Source organism: Lacerta agilis, chromosome 12 (assembly GCF_009819535.1).
Source record: "Lacerta agilis isolate rLacAgi1 chromosome 12, rLacAgi1.pri, whole genome shotgun sequence".
Taxonomy (NCBI): Eukaryota; Metazoa; Chordata; class Lepidosauria; order Squamata; family Lacertidae; genus Lacerta; species Lacerta agilis.
Genome location: NC_046323.1, coordinates 14506567 through 14532566, shown reverse-complemented (window position 1 = coordinate 14532566; position 26000 = coordinate 14506567). Strand labels below are relative to the sequence as shown.

General features: G+C 43.4%; 1 protein-coding gene across 1 annotated transcript in view; it reads left to right on the top strand.

The window, feature by feature from the left end:
* Positions 1-26000, top strand: part of TGFBR2 (transforming growth factor beta receptor 2) — a 60570-nt gene that overhangs the window by 21540 nt on the left and 13030 nt on the right. Inside the window, exons 2-4 of the mRNA XM_033165280.1 lie at positions 3876-4041; positions 8847-9034; positions 25189-25994. Coding sequence (XP_033021171.1) covers positions 3876-4041; positions 8847-9034; positions 25189-25994 — 1160 coding nt within the window. The remainder of the gene's footprint in view (positions 1-3875; positions 4042-8846; positions 9035-25188; positions 25995-26000) is intronic.

The window sequence follows — 26000 nt, the reverse complement described above, 5'->3', positions numbered from 1 at the left end:
CTGTGTTGCTTGTTTGTGTTCAGAAGTTCACAGACAAAGGAGGCTGGTGGCCAGTTTCCAAAGAGATGATTCACTTTCCCTCTGGGAATTGTGATAAAATGGATGATGCTTTCTGTGGTTGCTTGGAGGGTCTCTCTCTCTCTCTCCCCCTCCCGCTTCTGCAAAAGACTATGTACCCTCTCCAGTAAAAACACAAAATTCTTGCCCTCTTAGCTTGTCCTCAAATTCTTGAAGAATGCTGACTGTCAATTTGTACTATATTTAGCTAATTACTACTTCATAGTACAACCTAATTATGTGTGCCCATTTCTGCTGAATCCAGATAGCAGTCTTGTCACTAGATGCTGTTGTCGAATCTGTAAAAGTGTGACAACTTCTGATACAAGTGACAAACCAAAATCGCAAATTGAAAGGCTTTTCTGACAATCCTATTTTCCTCCATGGGGTTGTTGGTGGAATGATTTAAGGACGCATGCAAAACCTTTGCATCAGAATTGAAAATCCACATGGGTTATCCAGGAAAAGGAGCAGTAAGCAAGTTCTGGCATGACTCTCTAGAATCTTGATTATGGAGTTTCTGGGAGAACTTTTTTTCCTATGTATACTTCCACTGAAATAATTCCAAGATTTCTGCCTTGCATTCAAGATTTCAAAGCAACAACTAGGCATTACCTTGGCAGGTGCTTTTGCTCCCAAGCCTGTGTTTGTTGGGGTAATAATATGCTTGCCGAGGGTGAAGAGGTGCCCATCCTGTGAGGGTGAAGGGGTGCCCATCCTGCGAGGCCAGTTCGCCTGTCAGAGGCCTTGCATCCTGTTTTGGATCCTGGATGGGGGGAAATGGAGAAAGGAGTTGTCAGGAAAGAATCTTTGGGGAGAGGGAAGGGTCGATTACCTCCCTCCCATCCACAAATCCTCTGCATTAACATTACCAGATAAAAACAGGTTTGGTAATCCTCAAAAATCCTCAAACGGCGGCTCCCTCGGCCTGAAAAGTGAGATGAGTGCCGCAATGCCATAGTCACCTTTGACTGGACTTAACCGTCCAGGGGTCCTTTACCTTTTACTGTGCATAAATGAAAGCAATGCGTTCCCATTTGTTTTTCTACACGTGCTGATAAAGACCTTTAACTGATTATGTCGTCAGGAAGGAGGACTCACATAAAATTCAACTTTGTCTGGCAGGGAAGAAAAGTTCTGGTGTGTATGCAAACACATTTTGAATGAGCAATGACAGTATCTTCGGTGGCAAGGTGAAGTATCATAATTTTAATTTGACAAACGCGAGCTCGCGTGATTAAGAAACAAAAGAACATGCCGTTTCCCCAAGAGGTCTCGGTCTGGAGCAAGAAATACACAAATACTGCAGCGAGCGTCTATGTGGGCAGTAGCTGGCTGTGTCAGATGTGCAAATGTGGGGTCAGATCTGACCCAAAAACGTTTATGCTGCAGTAAATTGCCATACTTTCCCATGTATAAGACTATGATTATTTCTTTAAAAATCATGCTAAAAAGTGGGGGTAGTCTTATACATGGGGCATTTGATTGGTTGCTGCCGAGGCTGTCAGTAGTTACTGTGTGTGTTATTGGTTGCTGCGGCAATGGGTGGTGTTGATTGGCTGAGGCTCCAGCAGTTGGGCGGGTGATTGGCAGCTTCTGCTGGCGATGGGACAGACGGGAGGCGGAGTTTGCGACATGTGTGGGTGAGCGATTTTTGGCAATCCTCCCCAAGAAAAGCTCAACAACTCTGTGCCATCTCCCCCCATTTTCTTAAATTTTGAGTCCCCCCAAATAGGGGGCATCTTATACATGGGGGCGTCTTATAGATGGAAAAGTACGGTAGTTTGTTTATAACAGGCAACTGCTGCTACCTGTTAGGTTGTGCTTTTGAGAATAGCAGGTGAGTTAAGATGTATTTCTTTGAGCTTTAGAGTGACACGTAGCTCATGCAATTCTTTTTGTCTGGATAAACCAAAACAAAAGAGCCTGGGCAATAGAAGATTGCAGAAGCTCCTCAAGTGCCATGTTCTCAGCCAATCATATTGTTCATGAAGCCTCAGTTGTATATGTGTGTTAGCATTTGTTAACCTTATGAGAAGAAATAATAATAATAATAATAATAATAATAATAATAATAATAATAATTTAATTTATTATTATTTATACCCTGCCCACATCTGGCTAGATTTCCCCAGCCACTCTAATTAGTGATCAATAGCATTCAAAAGTGTGTTTGGAGAGGTGGAGGTGGGTTAGATAAGTGCTAATGGTTGTAACCTGCCTTCCAAACAGGTAAGCAAGCAGGCCTATGATGATCAATGCTTGCTTTTACTTCCCGCTTGCAATACTTTAAGGAATTGCTCGTGATAAAGATCAGTTTCTTGATGTATTCCTTTGCTCTGAAAACAGTGTTAAATTGCTTGTTTCTCTGTTGATCAAATTTGGAACGGCTTCTCCCCCACTCCCTCCCTTTATACCTGTGTTTATAGATACTTGCAATGAAGGATTACATTTCACGAATCTGATAAAATGAACTTTTGTCCACTAAAGGTTATAGATTTTTTTATATATATATATGGTCCAAGGCCACCGCCTTGCCAGAGAAAGCTTTGCAGCTTATTTTAGTTTTTGTTTAGTACTGTATTTTATTTTATTTTTTTAAAAAAAGTTTTGCCTGAGGTATGTTGATGAAAGGTTATGCCATAATAAAATGGTTTAGCCTTCAAGGTGCCGCAAGACAGTATGTGGTTTTGATTTGCAGAAAGGTGTTTTACTCCCGGTGACTTAAGATTGATATTGTGAAGAATTATTTCATTTCTAAGGATTGCATTCAAATGTATTATACTCAGAAAGACCCACTGAAATTAATGGACCTAAACGTCAGTGGATCTGCTCTGTGTATGATTAATGTTGGATATTGCCCTAAAAGTCTGACCAATGTTTGTAGATCTCTGGGTGGCATAAGAAGAGCATTTACAATGTTATCAAGCATAACTAAATGGCTCAGGACTGCAAATCTTAATGACCACCACTTTCCATATGAACCTACCCGGACCCTGAAATTGTCTTCTGGGGCCCTCCTTCATGTCCCTCCTCAGTCAGGAGGGTGGCAACACGAGAACAGTGGTGTAGTGGTTAAGAGCAGTAGACTCGTAATCTGGTGAACCGGGTTCGCGTCTCCGCTCCTCCACATGCAGCTGCTGGGTGACCTTGGGCTAGTCACACTTCTTTGAAGTCTCTCGGCCCCACTCACCTCACAGAGTGTTTGTTGTGAGGGAGGAAGGGAAAGGAGAATGTTAGTTGCTTTGAGACTCATTCGGGTAGTGAAAAGCGGGATATCAAATCCAAATTCTTCTTCTTCTTCTTCTTCTTCTTCTTCTTCTTCTTCTTCTTCTTCTTCTTCTTTTCCTCCTCCTCCTCCTCCTCCTCCTCCTCCCCATCTGTGGAATGCTCTTCAGGTGAATGAAGGCGTTCACCCTGGTGCCTTCATTCTACACTTTTAGGCACCAAGTAAAAACGTTCCTTTTTAACCAGGCCTTTGGCTGACCTAATCAACATCCTATGCCCTTTAAAATGTGTCTCTCTTTTGGAGTGTGTATGTTATTGGATTATTGTTTTTATTTTTATTTTATATCCTGTGATATTTTTGTGTGAATTGCCCTGAGACCTCTGGGTATAGGGCGGTATATAAATTGAATAAATGAATGAAATGAATAACTAGGCTCGGTTATCACCATTTTAGGTTGAAAAAGCAACCCCAATTTACTTCAGTAAAGTTTTGCTTCCGCACCTGGTGTGTATGAAGGAGCAAAGTAAATGTTTGGAACAAATGTAAATTTGTCACGTTAAATAAAGCGTGCTTTTTTTCTTGTCCGCAGCTGAAGACCATTTATCCAAAATGCTTGATGGCAAAATCAAAATCCGAGCACTTTGCAAGTTTTGTGACGTGATACCAACCAGCTGCATGAATGAAGGCCATTGCATCAGTAGCTGTAACCTCACTTCTATATGTGAGGATGAGAATGAAGTTTGTGCTGCCGTCTGGTAAGTTCACTCTGGTTGCATACAAGCATGTGCATTTGGTCTACAATTTTCTTAACCCGCAAAAGTATAAATTAAATGTTGTTCAAAACTTGCGAAGTCAGGTCTTTCTTCAATTCCATGCTTCCACCATTCAAATAGGGTTGGATCTTTAATGTTCCGCTAAGTGGCTGTAATATATGTAGTTACAGGTAGGTAGCCGTGTTGGTCTGCCATAGTCAAAACAAATTAAAAATTAAAAATTAAAAAAATTCCTTCCAGTAGCACCTTAGAGACCAACTAATTTTGTTCTTGGTATGAGCTTTCGTGTGCATGCACACTTCTTCAGATACACTGAAACAGAAGTCACCAGACCCTTATATATAGTGAGAGAGTGGGGAGGGGCATTACTCAGAAGGGTGGTGGGGATGGGTGATTGGCTGATAGGTGTGGAAAACCTGTTGACGACTGTTAACGACTGCAATTGGTCTTACAGGAAAAGGCAAGGGGTGAGATGAAGAAGTGTGCATGCACACGAAAGCTCATACCAAGAACAAACTTAGTTGGTCTCTAAGGTGCTACTGGAAGGAATTTTTTTAATTTGTAATTTGTTTTGACTGTAATATATGTGTTTGTAATTTGATACTTAGTTAAAAGGTCTAGAGACTGATGGCAACTAATCATTATTTCGGTTCTCAGTAAAGCATTACATGCATATAACCTTAACCCAGGATTCTTCATTCCAAAATAAAAATGTGCAAGGTTAGTAGTGATATACTTGCATTCTAGTACTAATGAAAATGCTACACTTGTCAAGGTTTTGATTTTCCTTGTCTCAAAAGAGATTGGGGTATCTTGTTGGCCACCGTGAAAACAGGATTCTGGGTTGGATGGGACCGTGCCCTGATCCAGAAGGCTCTTCTTACAGTCTTATGAATTATTCTGGCTTTGAGAGTATCCGAATTCCCTGGAATGTAGTGGTGACTCTTGATTTCAGGCACACATTTCAATGGAGTTGTGAAATCTGTCAAAACTGCAACCTGATGTTTCTAACTGGGATAGGTGATGGAATCAAATCACAAGATGTTCCCTAATAGTAAACTTTACCAGGTCCTGCATAGATAAAAGTGATGACATTACTTTGCTGACACTGCGTTTGTGTCTAGTAGGGATGCGGGTGGCATCTAAACCACTGAGTGGTCTAAACCACTGAGCCTCTTGGGCTTGCCGATCAGCAGGTCAGAATCCCCATGATGGAGTGAACTCCCATTGCTCTGTCCCAGCTCCTGCCAACTTAGCAGTTCAAAAGCACACCAGTGCGAGTAGATAAATAGGTACTGCTGTGGTGGGAAGATAAATGGCATTTTCGTGCGCTCTGGTTTCCCTCATGGTGTTCCATGTGCCAGAAGCGGTTTAGTCATGCTGGCCACATGGCCTGTGGACAAATGCCAGCTCCCTTGGCCTGAAAGCGAGGTGAGCGCTGCAACCCCTTAGTCGCCTTTGACTGGACTTCACCATCCAGGGGTCCTTTACCTTTTTACCTTTTACCTTTGTGTCTAGTCAAAGAAGATGTCATGTACATGTGCAAAATCTGCACAATCAAACTAAAATACACACTGGCAACGTCTATATTATACTAATATAAAAGATCAGCAGCATGATAATTTTACAAACGGATACAAGATTAAAAATGAGCACTGTAGCAATCACTGTTTCGGCAATGAAGTGTCATTCTTCAAAGGTGCCAGATCCTTCTTTATATTTAAATTCCTTTCTAAAATATATAATTTTGTCCTTGATAACATGCTGTAGAATGTCAGCATTGGAAATATCGGAACATCCAGCTGTGCAAAATTATATATAAAATACAAGCTGCCTGAAAACCCGCCTTCACAAGCCAAAGGAAAGAACAAACTACAGTATACTAATTTATTTTGATTTATTGGGCATTGTGTGTGTGTGTGTGTGTGTGTGTGTGTGTGTGTGTGTGTGTGTTTTGTGCACAAACTCATGTAAGTTCAAATTTTGCTGGATCTGATTTTTACCCTGCCTTACAACTTGTAAGGAGAACAGACAGTTCCAGTGCATGGCTGCTGGTAAACATAAAGAAGGGGCTTGGAAAAGTGTTACCTGTCGGTGTTGTGACTTGCAACAAGAAACCCATTACAGCATCCAACCATTCTGGATTCTAGCCAGGGCCAGATTTAGGTTTGATGAGGCCCTAAGCTACTGAAGGTAATGGGGCCCTTTATATGTCCAGCTGTCCTTTGTCAACAACAAATTGTCCCTGTTTTTTTGTGTTGAATATATGCTTATATGGTCATTTATGGACCTAATAGGTATCTAAAGCAATTTGCCCATGTTGCCATGCAACCAGTCCATGCAGAATGTAGGCACCCTATATATAGAAACGAGCAAACCAGTGATATTTTAGGGCAGGGGGTCAGCAAACTTTTTCAGCATGGGCTGGTCCACTGTCCCACAGACCTTGTGGGGGGGGCCGGACTATATTTTGGAAAAAAAGGAACAAATTCCTATGCCCCACAAATAACCCAGAGATGCATTTTAAATAAAAGCACACATTCTACTCATGTAAAAACACCAGGCAGGCCCCACAAATAACCCAGAGATGCATTTTAAATAAAAGGACACATTCTATTCATGTAAAAACACGCTGATTCCTGGACTGTCCGTGGGCCGGATTTAGAAGGCAATTGGGCCGCATCCGGCCCCCGGGCCTTAGTTTGGGGACCCCTGTTTTAGGGAGCAGGCTAGCAGGCAGGGCCCATTACTTAACATCATAGGAGCCTACACAATTCAAAACACTGTTGCTGTATGTAGTTTTTTTTTTTTTATCTTATGTTTCGGAAATGTACATCCAGTTTTTTTCCTCCTTTAATTTTTTTGGGGCCCCCAAGAGAGTGGGGGCCCTAAGCTGTAGCTTGTTTAGCTTATGCATAAATCTAGCATTGCGAGGAAAGACAGATTGGGAAGTTACTTGAAGACCAACCTTCCTGACTTCCCATGAAGAATACAGCTAACCACTTGATGTTGCCTTTGCCATGCTCCGAAGCTGGTAGAAGCCCCAAAGGGGAAAAGCCTAGCCACAGCTGTAGTGTTCGTCTTTGCATAGGAAGTAGGGAGGAGGGGGTGCGGCTTTCGAAATGGTATTGGTTCTTCCAGAGCCTGTTTATCCTATTCGGAAGAAAGGTTTGGTCCTAGCGTATGGCACTGTTGGAGGAGTGCCAGACTTCCTCCTACTGAAGGTTCAAACACAGAGATACAGAGGCAGAGACATCAGATGCTATAAATAAACTAGGTTAGTTTATTCTTCCTGAAGAATAAGAGAAGGATGAAACAATGATCATCTATATCTTGCAAACGCCTATATCCGGGGATGCCAGAGAATTCCAACGGAAATGGGAGAGAGAATTGCCAATGCTCGCTCAGTGGTCCCATCTCTGCAAGAGAAATCAGTTAAATGAATATGATCGGTATTTGCTACTGCTGTTTTCTTTCTGTGAACAGTACATAATTGACAGCACACAAACACACACACTCGGGTGTTTCCTTTGCATTGGCATGACTGGTGTAGAATAACATACAGTGGTGCCCAGCTAGATGAAAATAATTCATTCTGCGAATATTTTCATCTAGCGGGTTTTTCGTCTAGCGAAGCGGCAATGTAACCGCGGTTTTCGCTAGACGAAAAAAAAAGACGAAAAATTTTCGTCTTGCAAGGCAGCCCCATAGACTTTTTCGTCTTGCGGGGCAGCCTCCTGCTAGACGAATGCCTTCGTCTAGCGAGTTTTTGGTCTAGCGAGGCATTCGTCTAGCGGGGCACCACTGTACTGATAATTAAGGACATGAATTCCACCACAGTGGACAGCAAGATGGGGGAGAATACTGGATTTGCTGGAAGCTGAACTGCAGCAGAACAGAAACAGGGATGTCTTCTTACATCCCTGCATGAATCCCATGATATCACAAAATCACACATTTCCGTTGTACTAGTGGTTGGTTTCATGGGTCATAAAATGTTGCCCCATGTATCTGGAGCAACTTTGCAACAACTTGTGCAGATCCGGGGACTGCCAACTTTGAAATTTCTGTATTCCTATCGGGCCATTGGCTTTCACTGTCTTAAAATCAGCTGCAAGTTACCTTGAACTAAGGCCCTGTTGCTAGTTGGCCAGCTTCGTATGTCAGGCTGATGTTGGGCACATCTGAGATGTACACCCTAGGGATTTTTGCATCACTGTAGGTTACATCAGCTATGATCCATCATGTTGGACAAAACCACTAGACACGTGCTTGCAAAAGGCTCACTAGAACACCTGTTTGAGATTGCAAGAGAAAGAGAGACAGCAAACATCACGTAGACCTCAGTACATAGCATTTATCTTAGTGGGACACATGTTGTACAAGTTTGAATTATGCGACGAACAGGCGGGATTCAGGGCATTCTTGTTTTCATCGTTCTTATTCTTCCTTGTGCCTCACCTTTCATCCAAATTGGTTCCCAAGATGACTTACAGGCACAAAACTCCATGCTGACAAATCTTGGAAAGAATTAAGTTCACTCTGGTGAAGGATAGCACTGTCACTCTGGAAAGATGCGTTTCGAACCATTTGCCCCCAAGCAGCGGCACCAAAACTAACCCAGCATAAGTTACAGAGAAGTTGTAGCTGCGATATTTTCAAAGTTTATATGAGACTCGACAACTGGCTAGCTTTACCTTGAATGCCAGCCCTCTACCTTCAGTTTCATGTTGCCATTGTTTTAATTATTTCTGCTGCTGCTGATTAAAAACCCCATTCTTTTACAGGAGGAAGAATGATGAAAACATAACCTTGGAAACAATATGTCATAATCCTGCACAAAAGCTGCACGGGCACATTTTGAGTGACTACAATTCGGATAAATGTATAATGAAAGAGATGAAGGGAGATGGTGGTTTGCTGTTCATGTGCTCCTGCAAAGAGGAAGAATGCAACAACGAACTTATTTTCTCAGGTAAGCGTTTGTGTGTGTGTGAAGGTTTCGTTTGGAATATGCATTGCTCTTTTAATTTGCTTTCCTCCACTTACCCCCTTCCCGTTACGCTGTCGGGTGCGGCGTGTGTGTGTGTGTGTGGTGGGGTTGTTCTTTTTAGGATATCCTCTTATAATAGAATTTCCTGTTATGAAACATCCTAACCTTTGTCACAGTAGAAAAGGCCAGAGGTTTTCCAGTAGGAATCAAAATTGAGAAGCCATTGTGTCACTTTAAGGCAGGCTTCCTCGAACTCAGCCCCTCCAGATGTTTTTTGGCCTACAACTCCCATGATCCCTAGCTAGCAGGACCAGTGGTCAGGGATGTTGGGAATTGTAGTCTCAAAACATCTGGAGGGTCGAGTTTGAGGAAGCCTGCTTTAAGGTCTGCAGTGTCAGTGTCACACATGCATGCCGTGTGATGTGGCACGCTGTGCTTGCACCGTGTTGCATGCTGTGTGGCTTGTGTACATGACATGAGCACATCACGTGCGCCGACCTCCTCAAGCGTGCTTTGTAGCTGCTTGAGTCCCTGACGTCTCATCCGGCGTGGGACTGCTGGGAATGACTTGCATAGAACGGCCTCATAGGCCAGATTAGGAGCCCCATTGGGCCAGATTTGGCCCACAGGCTGCAGGTTCCCCACCTATGGAATATAGGGAACGAAGGAGAGAGACGTCAATGCCAAGCCCAAATTGCAAATATTTTTATCATTCTATTATATTTGTAAACCACTTTGAGGGTGTGTTTTCTTAAACAATTCAGCGGTACGGTATATAGATTTCGTGAAATGAATAAAGCCAAGGGAATTTGCCTGCTCAGTTAGGGTGAATCGTAATGCTATAAATAGATTAGCAGAGAGTACGAAGCGGAGGACCAGGGAGGAAATGTGAGGTAAGCGAAAACTTATCTCAAATCCAGATCGATGCAGTTTTTTGGCCATCCACTTTTATTAATAGGTAGGCTGATATATTCTTGCAGTACCTCTGAACAGCACAAGACCACAACAGAGGATTGCCAGGCTTATGTGGTGTTTTATAAGTTTACTCCTTCACATTTTGTAAACCCCTATCTTTACACAGCCGGTAAAGACACTTGATGAGAGTACCTGAGGGAGGCTTTGGCTTTGATCTTGTCTGCAATTTTTTTATAAAAAACTTGCATTTCTTTTTTTAATCTTGTCTGCCTTATTTAATGAAGTGCATTATCTCGGTGCTGGCAGGTCAGTCAGGTAGATAACGTGCTAGTAGCCGACTTTAATGATTTCGTTCACGTCTGTTTTCCCATCTCTGTAGAAGAAAACCGCCTGGAAGGTGCTTTATAGCAGTGTTTTTCAACCTTTTTTGGGCAAAGGCACACTTGTTTCATGAAAAAAATCACGAGGCACACCACCATTAGAAAATGTTAAAAAATTTAACTCTGTGCCTATATTGACTATATATAAAGTAATTCTCTTGAATAGGAATCAAATAAACAAATTTTTCCCACGGCACACCAGGCAACATCTCGCGGCACACTAGTGTGCCACGGAACAGTGGTTGAAAAACACTGCTTTATAGAAATGTATGAGAATTAAACAGGAATTTTGCAACACCATGAAGAGTTTGTTGGCCTTCATGGTGGCACTGCAGTAGTGGTGGTGAGACACAGAGGACCTCTGATGAGAGCCATAGCATTGTAGAGTTGGAAGGGACCATGATGAGGGTCATCTAGTCCAACCCCTCGCAATTCAGGAATCTTTCGCCCGACGTGGGGCTCGAACCCATGACCCTGAGATTAAGAGCCTTGTGCTCTACCATCTGAGCTATGCAGCCTGAAATGCAGTATTAAACCTCAGAGCTAACTGAAGTAGGTGTAACTGTTGTCGCTGCTGTATGCTGGTGCATTTTAGTAGTTTTAATGGTGTTGGGTTGTATTAAATGTAGCGCTACACAGGTTGTTCTGCTGCGCAAGGAGAATTCCATGTGCTGGCAGAACAATCTCTCACTTTGATGCTCCTGTGCACTCCCTAAATCTGTTCTAGGTTTCCCCCCAATCCTCCAGAATGGATTTGGAGATGGCACAAGGCTAATGCACTAATATAGGCATAAGCAAACTCGGCCCTCCAGATGTTTTGGGACTACAACTCCCATCATCCCTAGCTAACAGGACCAGTGGTCAGGGATGATGGGAATTGCAGTCTCAAAACATCTGGAGGGCCGAGTTTGCCTATGCCTGCACTAATACTTGTGATAACCCCAAAATGGAGTTGAATGCTGCCCATTGGCTTTAATGATGAAGTGAGTGGTGATTTTATTTTATTATATTTGTAACTTGTGTCATTTTTGCACATTGCTTTAAGCATTTTGAGAGGGGTGAGGGAGAAGCAATTGAATTCTAAACGGATAAGCTCTCAACTGGACACACACACACACACACACACACACACAGTACTTTGACAAGCCAAACAGCATCTCTTCACTGCCCCAAATATAATGTGCATTTTTCTTACTTCGTTAGCACGGGTGGGATCAGTGCCACTCCTGTTTTCTCCCAAATGGATTGGGAATTGTACCACCCATGCACCCCTGCAGTAAGCCTCAGTTGTTGTTTTTGCTTCCTCTGTGGGTTGAGCTTGTTACTGAAATTTGTAGCATGCTCTCTACATCTGTTTATTGTGTATGCTGTGTGTAGAGCATATCAGATGCTCACACTTTCCTTTCATATGTGCTGCAGAGACTGATAGCTTCTAATGTGTAACAAATTATGAAACACATAGTCCGGCTGTGCTTATTGCTGTGAGTCATCTCTGTTTCACTTGACTAATAGTAATTTTAATCATATGTCAGTGCTATGGGATCTGCATTCCAAAGCCAACCAACACACCCTTGTAGATTTTGGCTGGCTTCTTACAGATTAGTCAGATTGTACTTGTTTTCTGCTTAAACTACACAAACCAGGTACAGTCGGCTTGTTGGAGTTATTTCCTGTCTCGGTGCTTGCAAAATTTGCCCCAGAAATATGCCAAAAGCTGTGTTCTCATTTCTAGTAAGGCTGTTGTGTTTCGCAAAACTCCCCTGGAGTAGTTGCTGTTGCTCTGAAAGGGATAACCTACATTGCTTCCTGGAAAGACTTTAGTTAATCATCTAGTGCACCTCTACCATTAAAAGACTGATACTCTACAAAAGTGTCCCAAATGCTCAATCCTGCAAGCTTCTTCTACACCAGGGGTGGCCAACTTCCAAGAGACTGTGATCTACTCACAGAGTTAAAAACTGGCAGTGATCTACCCCCTTTTGGGGGGTTCAGGTCAAAGTTGTTGAGCTTCTTTAGGGAGGAGGAAAGCGACACTGAGCTTTTTTTAAGGAAGGAAACCCTGTTTTTGGTGGTTCAGGTCATTTTAGGGGTGCAGGGTAAAGATGTTGAGGTGTTTTTTTTTTAGGACAGCCAAAGTTTTTTAGCTTCTTTTTTAGCTACCAGTGATCTACCACAGATATCCAGTGATCTACCGGTAGATCATGATCTACCTGTTGGACATGCCTGTAGCTACACAAACCCACAAGGAGAAAACCAACAAATGTGTTTGGAGTGCAGTCCCTAACTCAACAGATGTTAACTGAGCAGGAAAACTGGGGGCTTTACATTTAATTGGGACGGAGGGGTGGGTTTGAGTGTGCTTAGGTTTGATAGTCATCTAGAAATGGCCCGAGATGAATTACCGAGGTGAATTGACCATCCTTTCCAGCAAACCAGAGCAGCCTTCATCCTGGATATGTAATGCTCAGGGAGAAATAGCAGTATTCTGTAGTTTGGCTGGCAATTCCAGGAGATCTTCCATACTAGGGTTGGGCGATATATTGTCCATTGCTGGTTTGAAGTCCATATTGTGATATCGGTTTCATAATTTTTGACCTGGCAATATATCACAAATTGTGTGTGTGTGTGTGTGTGTGCGCGCGCACTATGCAGAAATCACAATGTGGGGAAAACTGTGACGCCAGGTAATGCTTCTCTTGATTCCTGCAGCCTCTGCTGGCTCAGCTCTCCCCTGCCTCCTGCAGGGGGCCGTGACTCACAAGAGCAGGAGGAAGCAAAAATCACAATGCAGGGGAAACCGTGAAGCTGGCCAGTGCATCTACATGCCTCTGTCCTTATTTCAGACATCGTGATATATTGCAATGTTTAGCTGGGTGATACATCACAAGGTTGAAGACCAGATACCGCCCAGCCATATTCCATATCACCTACTTCTGCATGTTAATGCTCTGGTTCTCGTTCTCCCTTTTCTCTCTCTCCTCCCAGCAAAAAGGCAAACCTGTTTCTTATCGCCCCCAAACTAATATACCGTATATACTCGAGTATAAGTCGACCCAAATATAAGCCGAGGCACCTAATTTCCCTACAAAAATGTGGGAAAGCTTATTGACTCAAGTATAAGCCGGTTCACCTTTGCCACTGTGGTAGAGGAGGAACGAGCAGCCCAAAGCAGCCCTTTGGGCTGCTCCTTCCTCTTCCTCCTTTGCTGCTGTGGAGCTCACCCCGTCGCAGGGTTTCGAACCGCCATTCTTCTGATCAGCAAGCCCTAGGGCTCTGTGGTTTAACTCACAGCGCAATGTTCCCTTGTGTTATAGAGAGAAGGCTGGGATCCTGTCCTGTTTAAGCAGGAGCCAGGGAAAGTGAGCACCTGTGGGGTTTTAATACTTCCTTAACTGATAGGCTTTCTGCCTTCTGGGGTCTAAAGTTTGCATTTATGTGAGCAGTTCAGGAATGGAACAAGCTGCCTGGGGAGAGTAAAGAACCGCCATTCTTGTACACTTCTTAAGGAATGTTTGACTTGAGTATAAGCCGAGGGCAGCTTTTAAAGCACAAAAAGTGTGCTGAAAAACTAGGCTTATACTCAAGTATATATGGTACCTTGTTCTGCTCTTCAGCTCTAGCCTCGAGACATTTTGAGCTTTGGTGCTGCCTTCAACGGATGGCGTTTGGGATGTTATAGGGAACGTTCCTCTAGGAAGTATTCAAGAGCGCCTCTCCAGATTTAGCGCAGGGTGTTTGTGCCTCTTAGAGCAGATCTTGGCTACTTAAGAGCGTGCTCAGATGAAACCCCAAACTTCCTTTTGCAGCACTTGCACTCCCTCCATAAGACAACTGGCACGTTGTCATCCCGCTTTTATTGTTGTGGATTAGTGTTCCTCTTAAATGGAAACAGCCCCTTTGGGTTGCTTGCCTAGTTAGCCATGGCAGGAAGACAAACGATTTTTACAGTATCAGACATGCGGTTTCCTGTCTGTGTTTAACTCTGAGCAGAACATTGTGGCCAGCTGGTCCTCTGCTCCTCCAGACAACTGGATAATAGCCTGTAATAATTTTGTCTTTTGGACTGTCATCCAGATGTACCCTTCATGTGGCTCTTGTCTTGTGCATGTGTGCTCTTGCTGCTATAGTGGGGCATGCATTTCCCTGCATAGACTTTCTGCTGTATTTAAGATTGGGCCATGCGTTTTGTCTATAGCCGAGGTAGGGGACCCACCCCAGATGTTGGATTGCAACATCCATCATCGTTGACCATGCTGGCTGGGTCTGACGGGAGCTGGATTAAAAAAAACTACTGGTTTGTCAATACCAGCAAAGTGAGTTGCCCTCATGTGAATGGTCTTTGAAAGCGTTTTGTTTGGCTGGGGATTTTGCCCCCCAGCTTCCACCTCCCCCAACTGTTTGTGTGTATGTGTATATATGTGTGTACAGCGGTACATTTGTTCTCGAACTTAATCCGTTCGACTCCCAAAACCATTCGAAAACCAAGGCGCAGCTTCCAATTGGCTGTAGGAGTGTTCTGCAGCCAATCGGAAGCTGCGCCGGACGTTTGGCTTCTGAAAAATGTTCGCAAACCGAAACACTTGCTTCCAGGTTTGTGGCGATTTGTTCGGCAACTAAGCCGTTTGAGAACGAAGGTACCACTGTATTTTCTTCTTAAAAGCTTATTATCAGCTTGAAATGCCAAACAGTTAAAGATGTACTAAAACACTTGATTATGTCTAAATAAGCAGAAAGGTGTGTGTGTTTGTTGCGTAGAGGCATAAAATTGTGAGTGCAGAAACAGGTTCTGATTTCTCAAAAGATGCTAGGCACTCCTTCCTAATTAAATAACTCCTAACAACAGGTGAGTTACAAAGGAACGGCCACCCTTAATCTTGTGGAAGCTGAGATTTCTAACCCCAGTCTCTCTAAAGGCACATTTCTCCATGTTTAAATATGATTGTCGGTAATAGTAGTTATTGAGAGCCCCCAAGAAACTTGACATTTGAAAATATTTGCAATGGGTAGAATTAAATCTAAAGACTGCATGTCCCATATATTTTTATTTTTAAACTGACACTTTTTGGGTGGGTGGGCAAACGGGAACTTGGCATGTGCTGCAGCGAAATGGATGTGATTCATTTTGATAATGGCAACTTTTAACCACACTCTGTGAGTCAGTGAGATGCTCTTTTAAGCTTGCACGATCCCATGTTGTTAAATGTTATGCAGAGAAGTGGAGTGGTGGTGGGGGGACTTTCATGGGGAAACAGATTTGAGACTGAGTGGTATCTGTTGGTTTAGGTTATAGGCTTTCTTTGCCAAACCAAATTGTGTCAGTCTGGCAGACGACCTGCACAAACTGGAACTTGGAGCGCGGTGGTGTTACAGTGGAAAACTTTGTCTTCAAAAGCAAAGTATAATGCCAATGTGCTTTTAGTAGCTCTTTATATAACTCTCTTCAAGGAAACATCCCGGTTTTGGAAGGAAAGGCTAAGAGAGAACATTTCTTTCCAAAATGAGGATGGGGGAGCAGCAAAAAAGTAGAAATTAAGGTATGAAATTTTATGTGGCATGCTGAAAGAAAGAATTTCCAGCTGAATAGCTTGGTTGGTTAGATCATGGTGCTGATAATGTGAAGGTTGCAGGTTCAATCCCTGTATAGTGGTACCTCTAGTTGCGTTCACCTCCGGTTATGTATCCTTTGGGATACGTACGCGACAAACCCGGAAGTATTTTTTTGGGTTTCGCCGCATATGCATGCGCAGAAGCGCTAAACTGCACATACACAGAAGCAGCACCTCCGGTTGCGAATTCCTCGGGATGCGGCCGGACCCTTGGAACAGATCCCGTTCGCAACTGGAGGTACCATTGTATAGGACAATTGCATGTTTTTGCATTTCTTTGGATTAGGGTCCCTTCCAACTCTACAATTCTATGAATTTTAACTGAAATAGGTTGTTAGCTGGTGACATCCACCTGAAAGAAATGAAAGCTGCACTTCCCATGCACGTAAACACAATTTATTGTCTTTACACGGAAACGCCATTTACCGGTACCTTCCCACCGGAGCGGTACCTATTTATCTACTTGCACTTTGACGTGCTTTTGAACTGCTGGGTTGGCAGGAGCTGGGATAGAGCAATGGGAGCTCACCCCGTTGCAGGGATTTGAACCGCCAACTTTGTGATCGGCAAGCCCAAGGGGCTCAGTGGTTTAGACCACAGCGCCACCTGCATCCCCTCCAGCTAGAGGTTCTTTTTGACTCTCTCTTTTCAGTCGCTCCAACCCCATCCCCTGTGTGTCCAGCCACTATCTTGAATTAAAGAACAAGTATTGCATAATTTTCCAGGAGGAATTTGTAATCTCGTGTTTATTTATCATCATCATTATTGACAAGTTTCTTTAAAAAAAACTTGCCTCTGCTACAGATATATATATTTGCATTCCTGCATAACCAAATCCTATAAAAAAATCCAAGTCTCTTTAAAACTTAACCAGTTCACAGTGAATGGGGGACTGCTCCTCTGACTGCGTTCACATGGCTTCTTGTGGTTTATCCATAGTTGGTGTGCTCTGCTCAGTCACAAACTTCTGTTTCACCCCTCTCCTGTTGCAAGCAGTGGTTTACCTTTACATTACAAATGTGGGCAGCATGTCAAAAAGCATGTTGGGGAATAGTTCCCTTGCCTCCTTAGCTTATTTCTTAGTTTTCTGTATATTTCTGGCAGGGTGAGGTGCTGAGCATTCAGACATGTGATTTTCCATCATCTCTCTGAATTGCTTCACTCTTGAGAAGGGCCTACCTTCTCATGTGACTTTTCTGAACATGTAGCTTAGTTTGAAGTCTTAACCTGTCAGGAGCGTTGCTTGGAAACTGACTTTACAGGCACCTCAGCTGAGCCGGAGAAATTACATTTTTAAAACAGTGTGTTGGATTGTCATGCAAATTGCCTACACGCTAAACATAATTTGCCCAAATGTTCGTCATTTGTAGTTGTCGGGCAATTTGGCTAAACAAATCATTGCTGGTGTAATGATTTACTGTAATTCTGCAGAATACAGTTTGTTCTCAGAGCGACATGCTCTCCCCTCTACCACCCATTTATGGGATTATGTAAGCTTCAGAAACAACCAAGGTGAACTACTAAGGCTTTAGATGCTCGAAAAGAGTATGGAAAGGTAAAAAGCAGGGGAAACATTTCACAAGCAAGGGGCAATAGGAAAGGAATTTAAATAATTTCCTGTGTACGAACTTAGCACTGTAGCTTGCTTATGAGGCCACCCCTGGATTTCAGTTTAACCTTGCCATGTAAGTGTTAATGAGCGGAGAGGATTGGAATATCCAGACCACATCAATGCATTCATGCGCCTATGCATGCACAAGAATTCTAGACTGAATAATGCCCAAAATAACAGAGAGGTATATGATGTTTGAGAAAGGTGGTGTTCTGGAGAAACAGACAGTGACAAATAAGGGGGCACAATAAATTGGTGGTGTGAATACCATATTTTTCCATGTGTAACACGCCACCGTGTATAAGGCAACCCCTATTTTTGGGGACTCCAAATTAAGGAAATGGGGGGGGGGTTGCCCAGAGTTGTTGAGCCTTTTTTGTGGGGGGGGCGATTGCTGACACATCACTCACCCTCCTGACTGCCGCTGCCAATCGCACGCTTCAACAAAGTCACGAATCGTCTGCCCACTCACCACCAGCAGCCGCCAATCGCCCGCCGAATTACCGTGGCAGCGGCCAATCGCCAGCAGGCCTTGCCACAGCCACCAATCACCTGCCCAATCGCCGGTTACAATGTCCTGCTCGTGGCTGCCACCGGCTGCCACCAATCGCCCCCTCTGCACTATCCATGTGGAAGACGACCCCCAATTTTAAACATTTTTTAATACTGTAATAAAAAAAGACCACTGTCTTATACACGGAAAAATACTGTGTTTGTTATATTTTGGAAGGTGGGCTGCTATCAACTGTATCTTCCTGTGCACCATTATGATTGCTGGTCACTAAATTATAATGGAGAACAGGACTATGAATGGTTGCTAGTCATTATGCCTGTATCCTACAAGATGCCACCCACTTCCAAGGGATACAGGATACATTCAACATCGGCAGTTTCTGCTGGAAAACAGGCCATGGCCCCTTGGAATGTGGGTGGCTGTTGCCTTTACTCCTCCCAAAATAAATATTATTATTATTTTTTGCTCTGAATTGTATCATCAGTTTTAATTCAAATAAAAAAAAAGTGTGCCTGAGCTGCTGGTAACTTGGGAAACTGTGCTCTTGATTATTTTTAAGGATGGATCGTAAGCGCAGTGTAATTTCCTTTAGAGCTGGAATTTACATTATTAATTCGCTTAACGTCATTCCAAGAAGTACCATGTTAAACCTCAAGCGTTAAAAGGGTTGCAGCCTGTTACTTGTACAACGATTCTGCTCGTTTGGTGGTGTGTTTTTTTTGGGTGTGTGTGTTTTATATAGTTCTCGGTTCTGTTTATAAGGCTTTGCGCCAATGGCCTTAAAAACATCCTCAACAGTATGTAACTGTAGGTCAAACTGACGTTTACCATAATCGGAAGGGACCCTGGTAGCCTTATGGTGGCCCATAGATTGCCAAGTTTGGAAACACCTTGGAAATAGGCCTTTTCAGCTGCAGTGCTAACTCTCTGGAATACTCTCCCAAAAGCAATCCAGCCAGCTCTTTCTGATGCTCCAAATGTCTTTGTAAAAACCCAGTTGCTCTCCTAGGCCTATTTGGATGATTGAGGGTGCTCTCCTGCTTAGGTGCCATTTGAAATTATGTAATTGTAGCAAAGCATCTATTGCATTCCGATCTTTATTTGTATTGCTTTATTTGTCTGTATTGTATCGTTAAAGCGATGTATACATTTTCATAATAAATTATCAAATGCACGCCCCATAAGAAGGACTTTGGTGGATCAGGTCATCTAATGTACCTCTCTGTTTTGTTTTTCGTTTTTCAAAATACTGAAATGGGAGAGTGGGAAGAGGAATCTCATTTATGAGGATAACTCTCATCCTCCAAAAAAGCGAGCTTTGCCAAGCTTGGAACCGAATTCTATAAAATGAAATAATCTTGCCCTGGCTGACACACACGATAGAATTTGCACTGCTAAGACAAAAGTCTTTAACGCTGCAGAGTTGTCACAGAAGAGATTTCAGTAATTGCAGGTGGATCTAAGGTGTAACTAACACAGGCGAAACAGTAATTTTGGGAACTTATGCAGGATCAAACCAGAGGTGAATATAATAATGGAGGTTAATGTGCAACATCTGGGGAAATGTAGCAGTCTAGAGTGAACGATTTGTTACAGAAAATTATTAGCAAACAGTAGCAGATAAGACTAAATGTATACAAGTTGAAGGATACTAGTTATACAAGTTAGAGGATACATTTTATATGCAGTGGTACCTCGGGTTACATATGCTTCAGGTTACAGACACTGCTAACCCAGAAATAACGCTTCAGGTTAAGAACTTTGCTTCAGGATAAGAACAGAAATCGTGCTCTGGTGGCGCAGCGGCAGCGGGAGGCCCCATTAGCTAAAGTGGTGCTTCAGGTTAAGAACAGTTTCAGGTTAAGAACGGACCTCCGGAACAAATTAAGTACATAACCAGAGGTACCACTGTATATCTTCTTGTTTCTTGATAATTTATCAGCACTCAACAAAGCAGCCTTGGATAATCTATTGCAGTTTTAACATCTGCTTACAACTGGTTTATACTCTGCCACGATTGGTCCATCTGTTATAATAGTCCATGTGTGCACAGTTATTATCAGAGTACCAGTATGATTCACTAGCTCCAAGATTCCCTGCCTCTAGGGGCAACCCCTACGCTAAAGCCCACAAAACTCCTGGAAGCAAGAGAATCAGTAGTGCGATGCGGACACCGAGGCTACAGTTTCTAAATATACTTGCCTAGTCAGCTTTTCAAACACATTCCAGTTTGCAGCACACTGAGAAGCGGAACAGGCAAGTGTGATGGCTGGCTTTGTACACACCTGAATTCAAGGCAAGGAAGTCCAACAGAACTATTATTGTTCCATCGTTTCCTTTTCTTTCTGCCTGATGTTCAGTTACACCCATCTAAAGCTGACGAAAAAGAGTAGTTTTTTATTTGAACAAAAGCACATGAATTTGAGTGGCTTCGGCTTTAATTCTGGACACCGTGTCATTTACATAGGCATACTTAACGTGATTAAGAATGACTTGCATTACTGTTACAACTTTGCATATTGGAGGGTGGGGAGATGAGAGAGATTTTACCACCACCACTTTTTTTTGGAAGAATGCTTCCTTTGCTGCTGGACCGTGTTGGAGGGTCAAGGGCAATTGCTATACAAAAGTGGAAGATCACAGACAGGAGATTACATAAGGAACAATGTTGGAAGGGGTGTGTGATAATGACAAAAACCCATGTCACCCGGCACCCCGCCATCGCGTTTGAGGCCCTGTTTCGTAACAATGGCGTTCACCTTTCGGACATGGGCATTGATTTTTGACTGGCCAATATCGTGGAGGGCATTAAGTGTTGGTTGCAGGTGTGAGGGTGTTGACGGTGAGCCTTTGGCTTGATTGGAGGTTAGGCATTGGGTAAGCCTTATTATGGGAGGGGAGGTTGTTCCTCCGCCTGCCCCTCCATGTGAAGGGTATCCTGTTAAAGGGATCTGGGTGTGTGGTTCCTGGGCGTGGGCTCGGGGCATGCCATGACCCCAACGGTGACCCTGGGGGTGCTCAATTGATGTATATCAACCACCCTTCTGGTGGTTGACCCTTAAGAGACTTCCTGCAGTCGGACAAAAGTCAGGATATAGTCTTGCTTCACCCAGTGTGAGCCAAACCGCTCACATCTGTAACCAATAAAGTTGTGACCTTAGTTATCCCATTAACCCAATATACTTGTGTTTGTGTGTTTATTTTGGGGGGAGCTAGGGGGTCTGGGGCCTCACCACGCAAGCAGGACCTGAGTCCCCATTTGGGATTCCCAGCAACTGGTATCTAGAAACAATGGCTTTGATCCAGATTCCGTCATACTTCATTAGACTCTGAGCTTATCCACACTTCTGCTTGTCCTGTTCTTTAAAAGCATGGGTCCGAGCCGTTTTCTGCTTGTCCCATGCTTTCTGGGCTCTGGCCTGGGCAGTTTTGCCCCCACTGCTTTCTCCCAGAAAACCTGCTCTTTAGTACTAAATCGGAACAAATAGCAATCCACAGAAAAACTGTTTTCTGTTTCTTCCTATTCAGCACTAAACCATGGGTTTTCTTGGAGGAAAGTGGCGAGGCGAACAAAAGTATGAATGAGCCTTAACTTGTGAAGTCCCTTTGATTTCAATGAGTCTACTCTGTGTATGGATAAGGCTGCCACTTGTTGAATTATGTGAAGCCCCATATACGTGGATTTAGGATTGTGGCCAAAGTCTGGATCTAACTCCATATCCTAAATTATAGCTAGGGAGTTTTTTCCAGCCTAAAGGCCAGATCTAGTACTAACCCACCCTCTGTGAGCCATTTTTGACAGATGATTCCGATTTCGGCCTGCCTGTGGTTTTTCAGTAAAAGCCAGCAGCCGACACTTGTATCCAAGATAAGCCTCTCTGGTTGCTGCCTTTTAAAGAGTAGGCAGGGGCTCATCTCTGAGCTTAGCACCGGGGTTCTTAATGCTTAAAAACAAAGATGAGAGATCTCTGATCTTGACAATTAGTGCTTAGATGATCGAAGATACCAGATTCCTGTGCCTGGCAGCAGATAACTCAAAAACAAAAACACCAAAGCGGCTTGCAGATATAGGAAACAATTTACTTAATAAAACATACTAAAATGCAGCGTGCATATCAAAGCCTGGAGAAGCTATGAACAAATAGTATACTCGTGGCACAACTCTGCCAATAATGGTAGTGTCCTAGCACAGTGCAAATATGCAAAAAGTGCTTCAGATAGTTCACAACTGGACGTGCAGAGTTATGCAAGAGGGAACGGTCGCAAGGTGGGCTTCAAAACATGGTCGTGCATGATGGTGGTCGCAGACAGGCACCCCTTCACCGTCGCTTGGCGAAAATGGATCTGAAGACCTGAATTCCGGGTATCTTAACAGGTTTCGCAAGAGCTTCTTCAGTTCACAGTAATGTTCAACACGATACTATGGAATTATAAGTTCTTCACAGGCACAGTGAAGTATACTATTTGTTCATAGTTTCTCCGGGCTTTGATATGCTCGCTGCATTTTAGTATGTTTTATTGAGTAAATTGTGTTAGAGATTTCAAAGTGCCTACGTGCAGAAAGTCAGCTTATCACCTCTGTAGCAATTACCAGTTGGCAGAAAGCCAAGATCTGCTCTCTCTCCAGACCCTTAGCAACGACCTGTGATTGGTCAATGAGTTCCTAAAGAATGAGCTCTCTGTGAGAGCTGTGTGGTTGGTTGTTAGTGGTGTACTGAAGGTTGAGAGAGACAGAGAGGAGAGATTTATGTTTTGTTTCTTTTATTTGTAATGTCTGTACATACTAACTTATGGATACTAGTTGCTTCAATAAATACTGTATATAGTTATCCATGTGAGTTCCTGAGTTCCTGCGTTGTGCTGTCCAGTTAATGCTCAACAGCCAGAAGCTTCCAGAAAACCTGCGGTTAACTCTGCTGTGTCCAGGACTACGTTATTTCCTGACACTAAATCTTAAGAAATTGTTTCCTATATCTGCAAGCCGCTTTGGTGTTTTTGTTTTTGTTGTATCTATTGTTATAACACCTGATACTTTTTTGTGTGTATAGCTTGACAGGTGGTGTGGCTTGCCCCAAATGGCCTTGCAAGCCAAAGTCAGACGCTTGGTTAGACCCAGGGCCAAGAGCTTCCCCTCCTGGGTTTGAACCCTGGAAGTCCTGCTCCCTGCCTTGCAGGTCTTTCCCCACCTTGCCTGGAAGGGAGGGGTCCTGACTGACTCCAGCTACATGATCGGAGGCTGCTGAACAGACTCTTGGGTTTTCTTTAGGGATTTTGTTGCTGTTTGTGGTCCTAAATTTTTGTATCTTTGTTTTAGACCTTATTGTGATCCATGTGGAAATGGCAGACATTCACAGGACAGACATTCACAGGAGCTATTTAAGAGATGAATCTGGGCTTTGCTTGTTTTGTGACTCGCTGCTGAAAATGATGCATTAGTGGCAAAATTTGGTTTACTATTCTGTGCCAAGGAGCAGGGTCAGCCATCATGGGGCAATGGGAGTACCCAGAGCTGGGCAACAAATGCCCCTTCTCTCTCACAATCCCAATGTGATGTCCAGAATTCAGCCTAGAGGACAAAACAGTTCCTGGGCTACGTGCAATAAGCTAAGTGTGTATTGTGGTGCATCTGCTGCTTGGCAAATGTCATGAAAGTGGTTCATAAAAGCCTGAGTGGACAGTTAACCAGCAGCTGGCATGCTGAAATCCCGTGAAGCCCAGTTGAGATCACTGAAACTTCCCATCTGTGACCCCATTTAAAGTGGATGAATATTTTCACTAGCCCACTAAATGTTGAGCAGTCATACATTTCGGGTGACATTAAATAGGCCAGAAAAACCCCCAGTAAGTGTTTGTCCATGCAGAACCCATAATCCCAGGGACTGCAAATCTTTCTTTAATTTCAGACAATTGCAGCAAGAGGGGGATTTTTTTTTTTTTGCTTCTAATAACCATTCTCCAAGCAGTTTTCCTTGTACAAAAAAGGGTGTGTGCCAGGCTGTGGTTTTTTGTTTTACATGTAACATGTAGTTCAGCCCTAGTTTGAATCTTCATTAATTTTCTTTCACTTCCTTCACTTACGTCATCTTGTGGGAAACTGCTGACATTATTTTTTATTTTTAAAAAAGCTTTTATTCTTGTTCGTGTGTGTGTGTGTGTGTGTGTGCATTTGTTTCAGCATCTCCTCTCATGACTCGATAACATTTTAGTTGGGAAAAATGTTTACTATTTTAATAGAATAAAATTGGTGAATGCCTCCGCGGTATTCCTCCAAGCATTTTGGCTCCCCCACCCTCAAAATAGTTGAAATTTCTTCTGTGAACTGAATTGCTAGATAGAAAACACAAGTGTGTGATGACACAAGCCACTCATTCCACTGTGGTTGAAAGTTCCATTGTGCCTCTTACTCAGGCTAGACTTTCATCTGTTGAGAGAGAGTTGTACATACACATGCCATAATCTCAACGTATACATCTTGCTTTGCTAAACTAACCTGGTCATAACAACAATGATAACACATCCTTTAGTCTAGACTAAACTTCTTAAAGCTTTTTATTGTTATTTTTAAAGGGGGCTTACGAAACAAAGTCTTTCTGTGACAGCTTCCTCTTTTTCTAGATACTGTCACATACCAATAGCGACAAGGAATTACAATCTCTGTACAGGTTCTGGCTAGAATCACTTTTCGCCGGGCTTGCTGCAGTGAGAAATTGGTCCAGACCCACATTCTGCATATATGTTAATGTAAGCACACTAAATTCGCAAGTAAGCAAGAATTGCCCTCCCCTTTGTTTTGCCCAATTCTATTTTTACCCAAATAGAGGAGAAAAAGTAACAACAGCATTGCCTGAACTGGTTTTTTTTCCCTGCCACCGTATATACAAAGGAGCCCATTCAGTATGTATTCAGTGGGATTTGAGTGGCACAGTTGAATGGTGCTTGAGAAGCAGGAGTTCGACCCCCTTTGGGGTTTGTAGAATTGCGAAGTTTTTGCAGATTCCAGTTGTAGGTTAAAGTGAACTACAGTATTAGCATGAATTCATCTTACAGTCTCTATTGCAGTAGCATCTTTTATAAATGCTTCAGCCGTATTATTTATCTCATTCTACCAGATATCACTGAAATACCAGACGAAGACGTGAACAACGTGATTTCCAAAGTTGCGCTGATAAGCCTGGTCCCGCTGCTGGTGATTGCCAAAGCCGTGATCCTTATCTTTTACTGCTACCGTATCCAGAGGAGGAGGAAGCTTAACAAGGCATGGGCGAAGAACGTGAAGTCCAGGAAGCATAAAGACTGCAGCGATGTATGCGCCATCATGATAGACGACGACTGCTCTGACATCAGCTCTACTTGCGCCAATAACATCAACCACAATACTGAGCTTCTGCCCATTGAGCTGGACACCCTCGTGGGGAAAGGACGCTTTGCTGAAGTCTACAAGGCTAAACTGAAACAAAACACATCGGAGCAGTTTGAAACCGTGGCGGTCAAGATCTTCTCCTACGAAGAGTACGTCTCCTGGAAGACGGAGAAAGACATCTTCTCCGACATAAACCTGAAGCACGAAAATATCCTGCAGTTCCTCACAGCCGAGGAGCGGAAGACGGATGTAGGCAAACAATACTGGCTGATCACTGCCTTCCACTCGAGGGGGAATTTGCAGGAGTACCTTATAAAGCACATCATTAGCTGGGAGGACCTCTGGAAACTGGGTGGGTCTTTGGCCCGAGGGATCGCCCATCTTCACAGTGATCACACACCTTGCGGCCGACCCAAGACGCCCATTGTCCACAGGGATCTAAAGAGCTCCAATATCCTGGTGAAGAACGATTTGACCTGCTGCCTCTGTGACTTTGGGCTATCGCTGCGGCTGGATCCCACCCTCTCCGTAGATGACCTGGCCAACAGTGGGCAGGTGAGC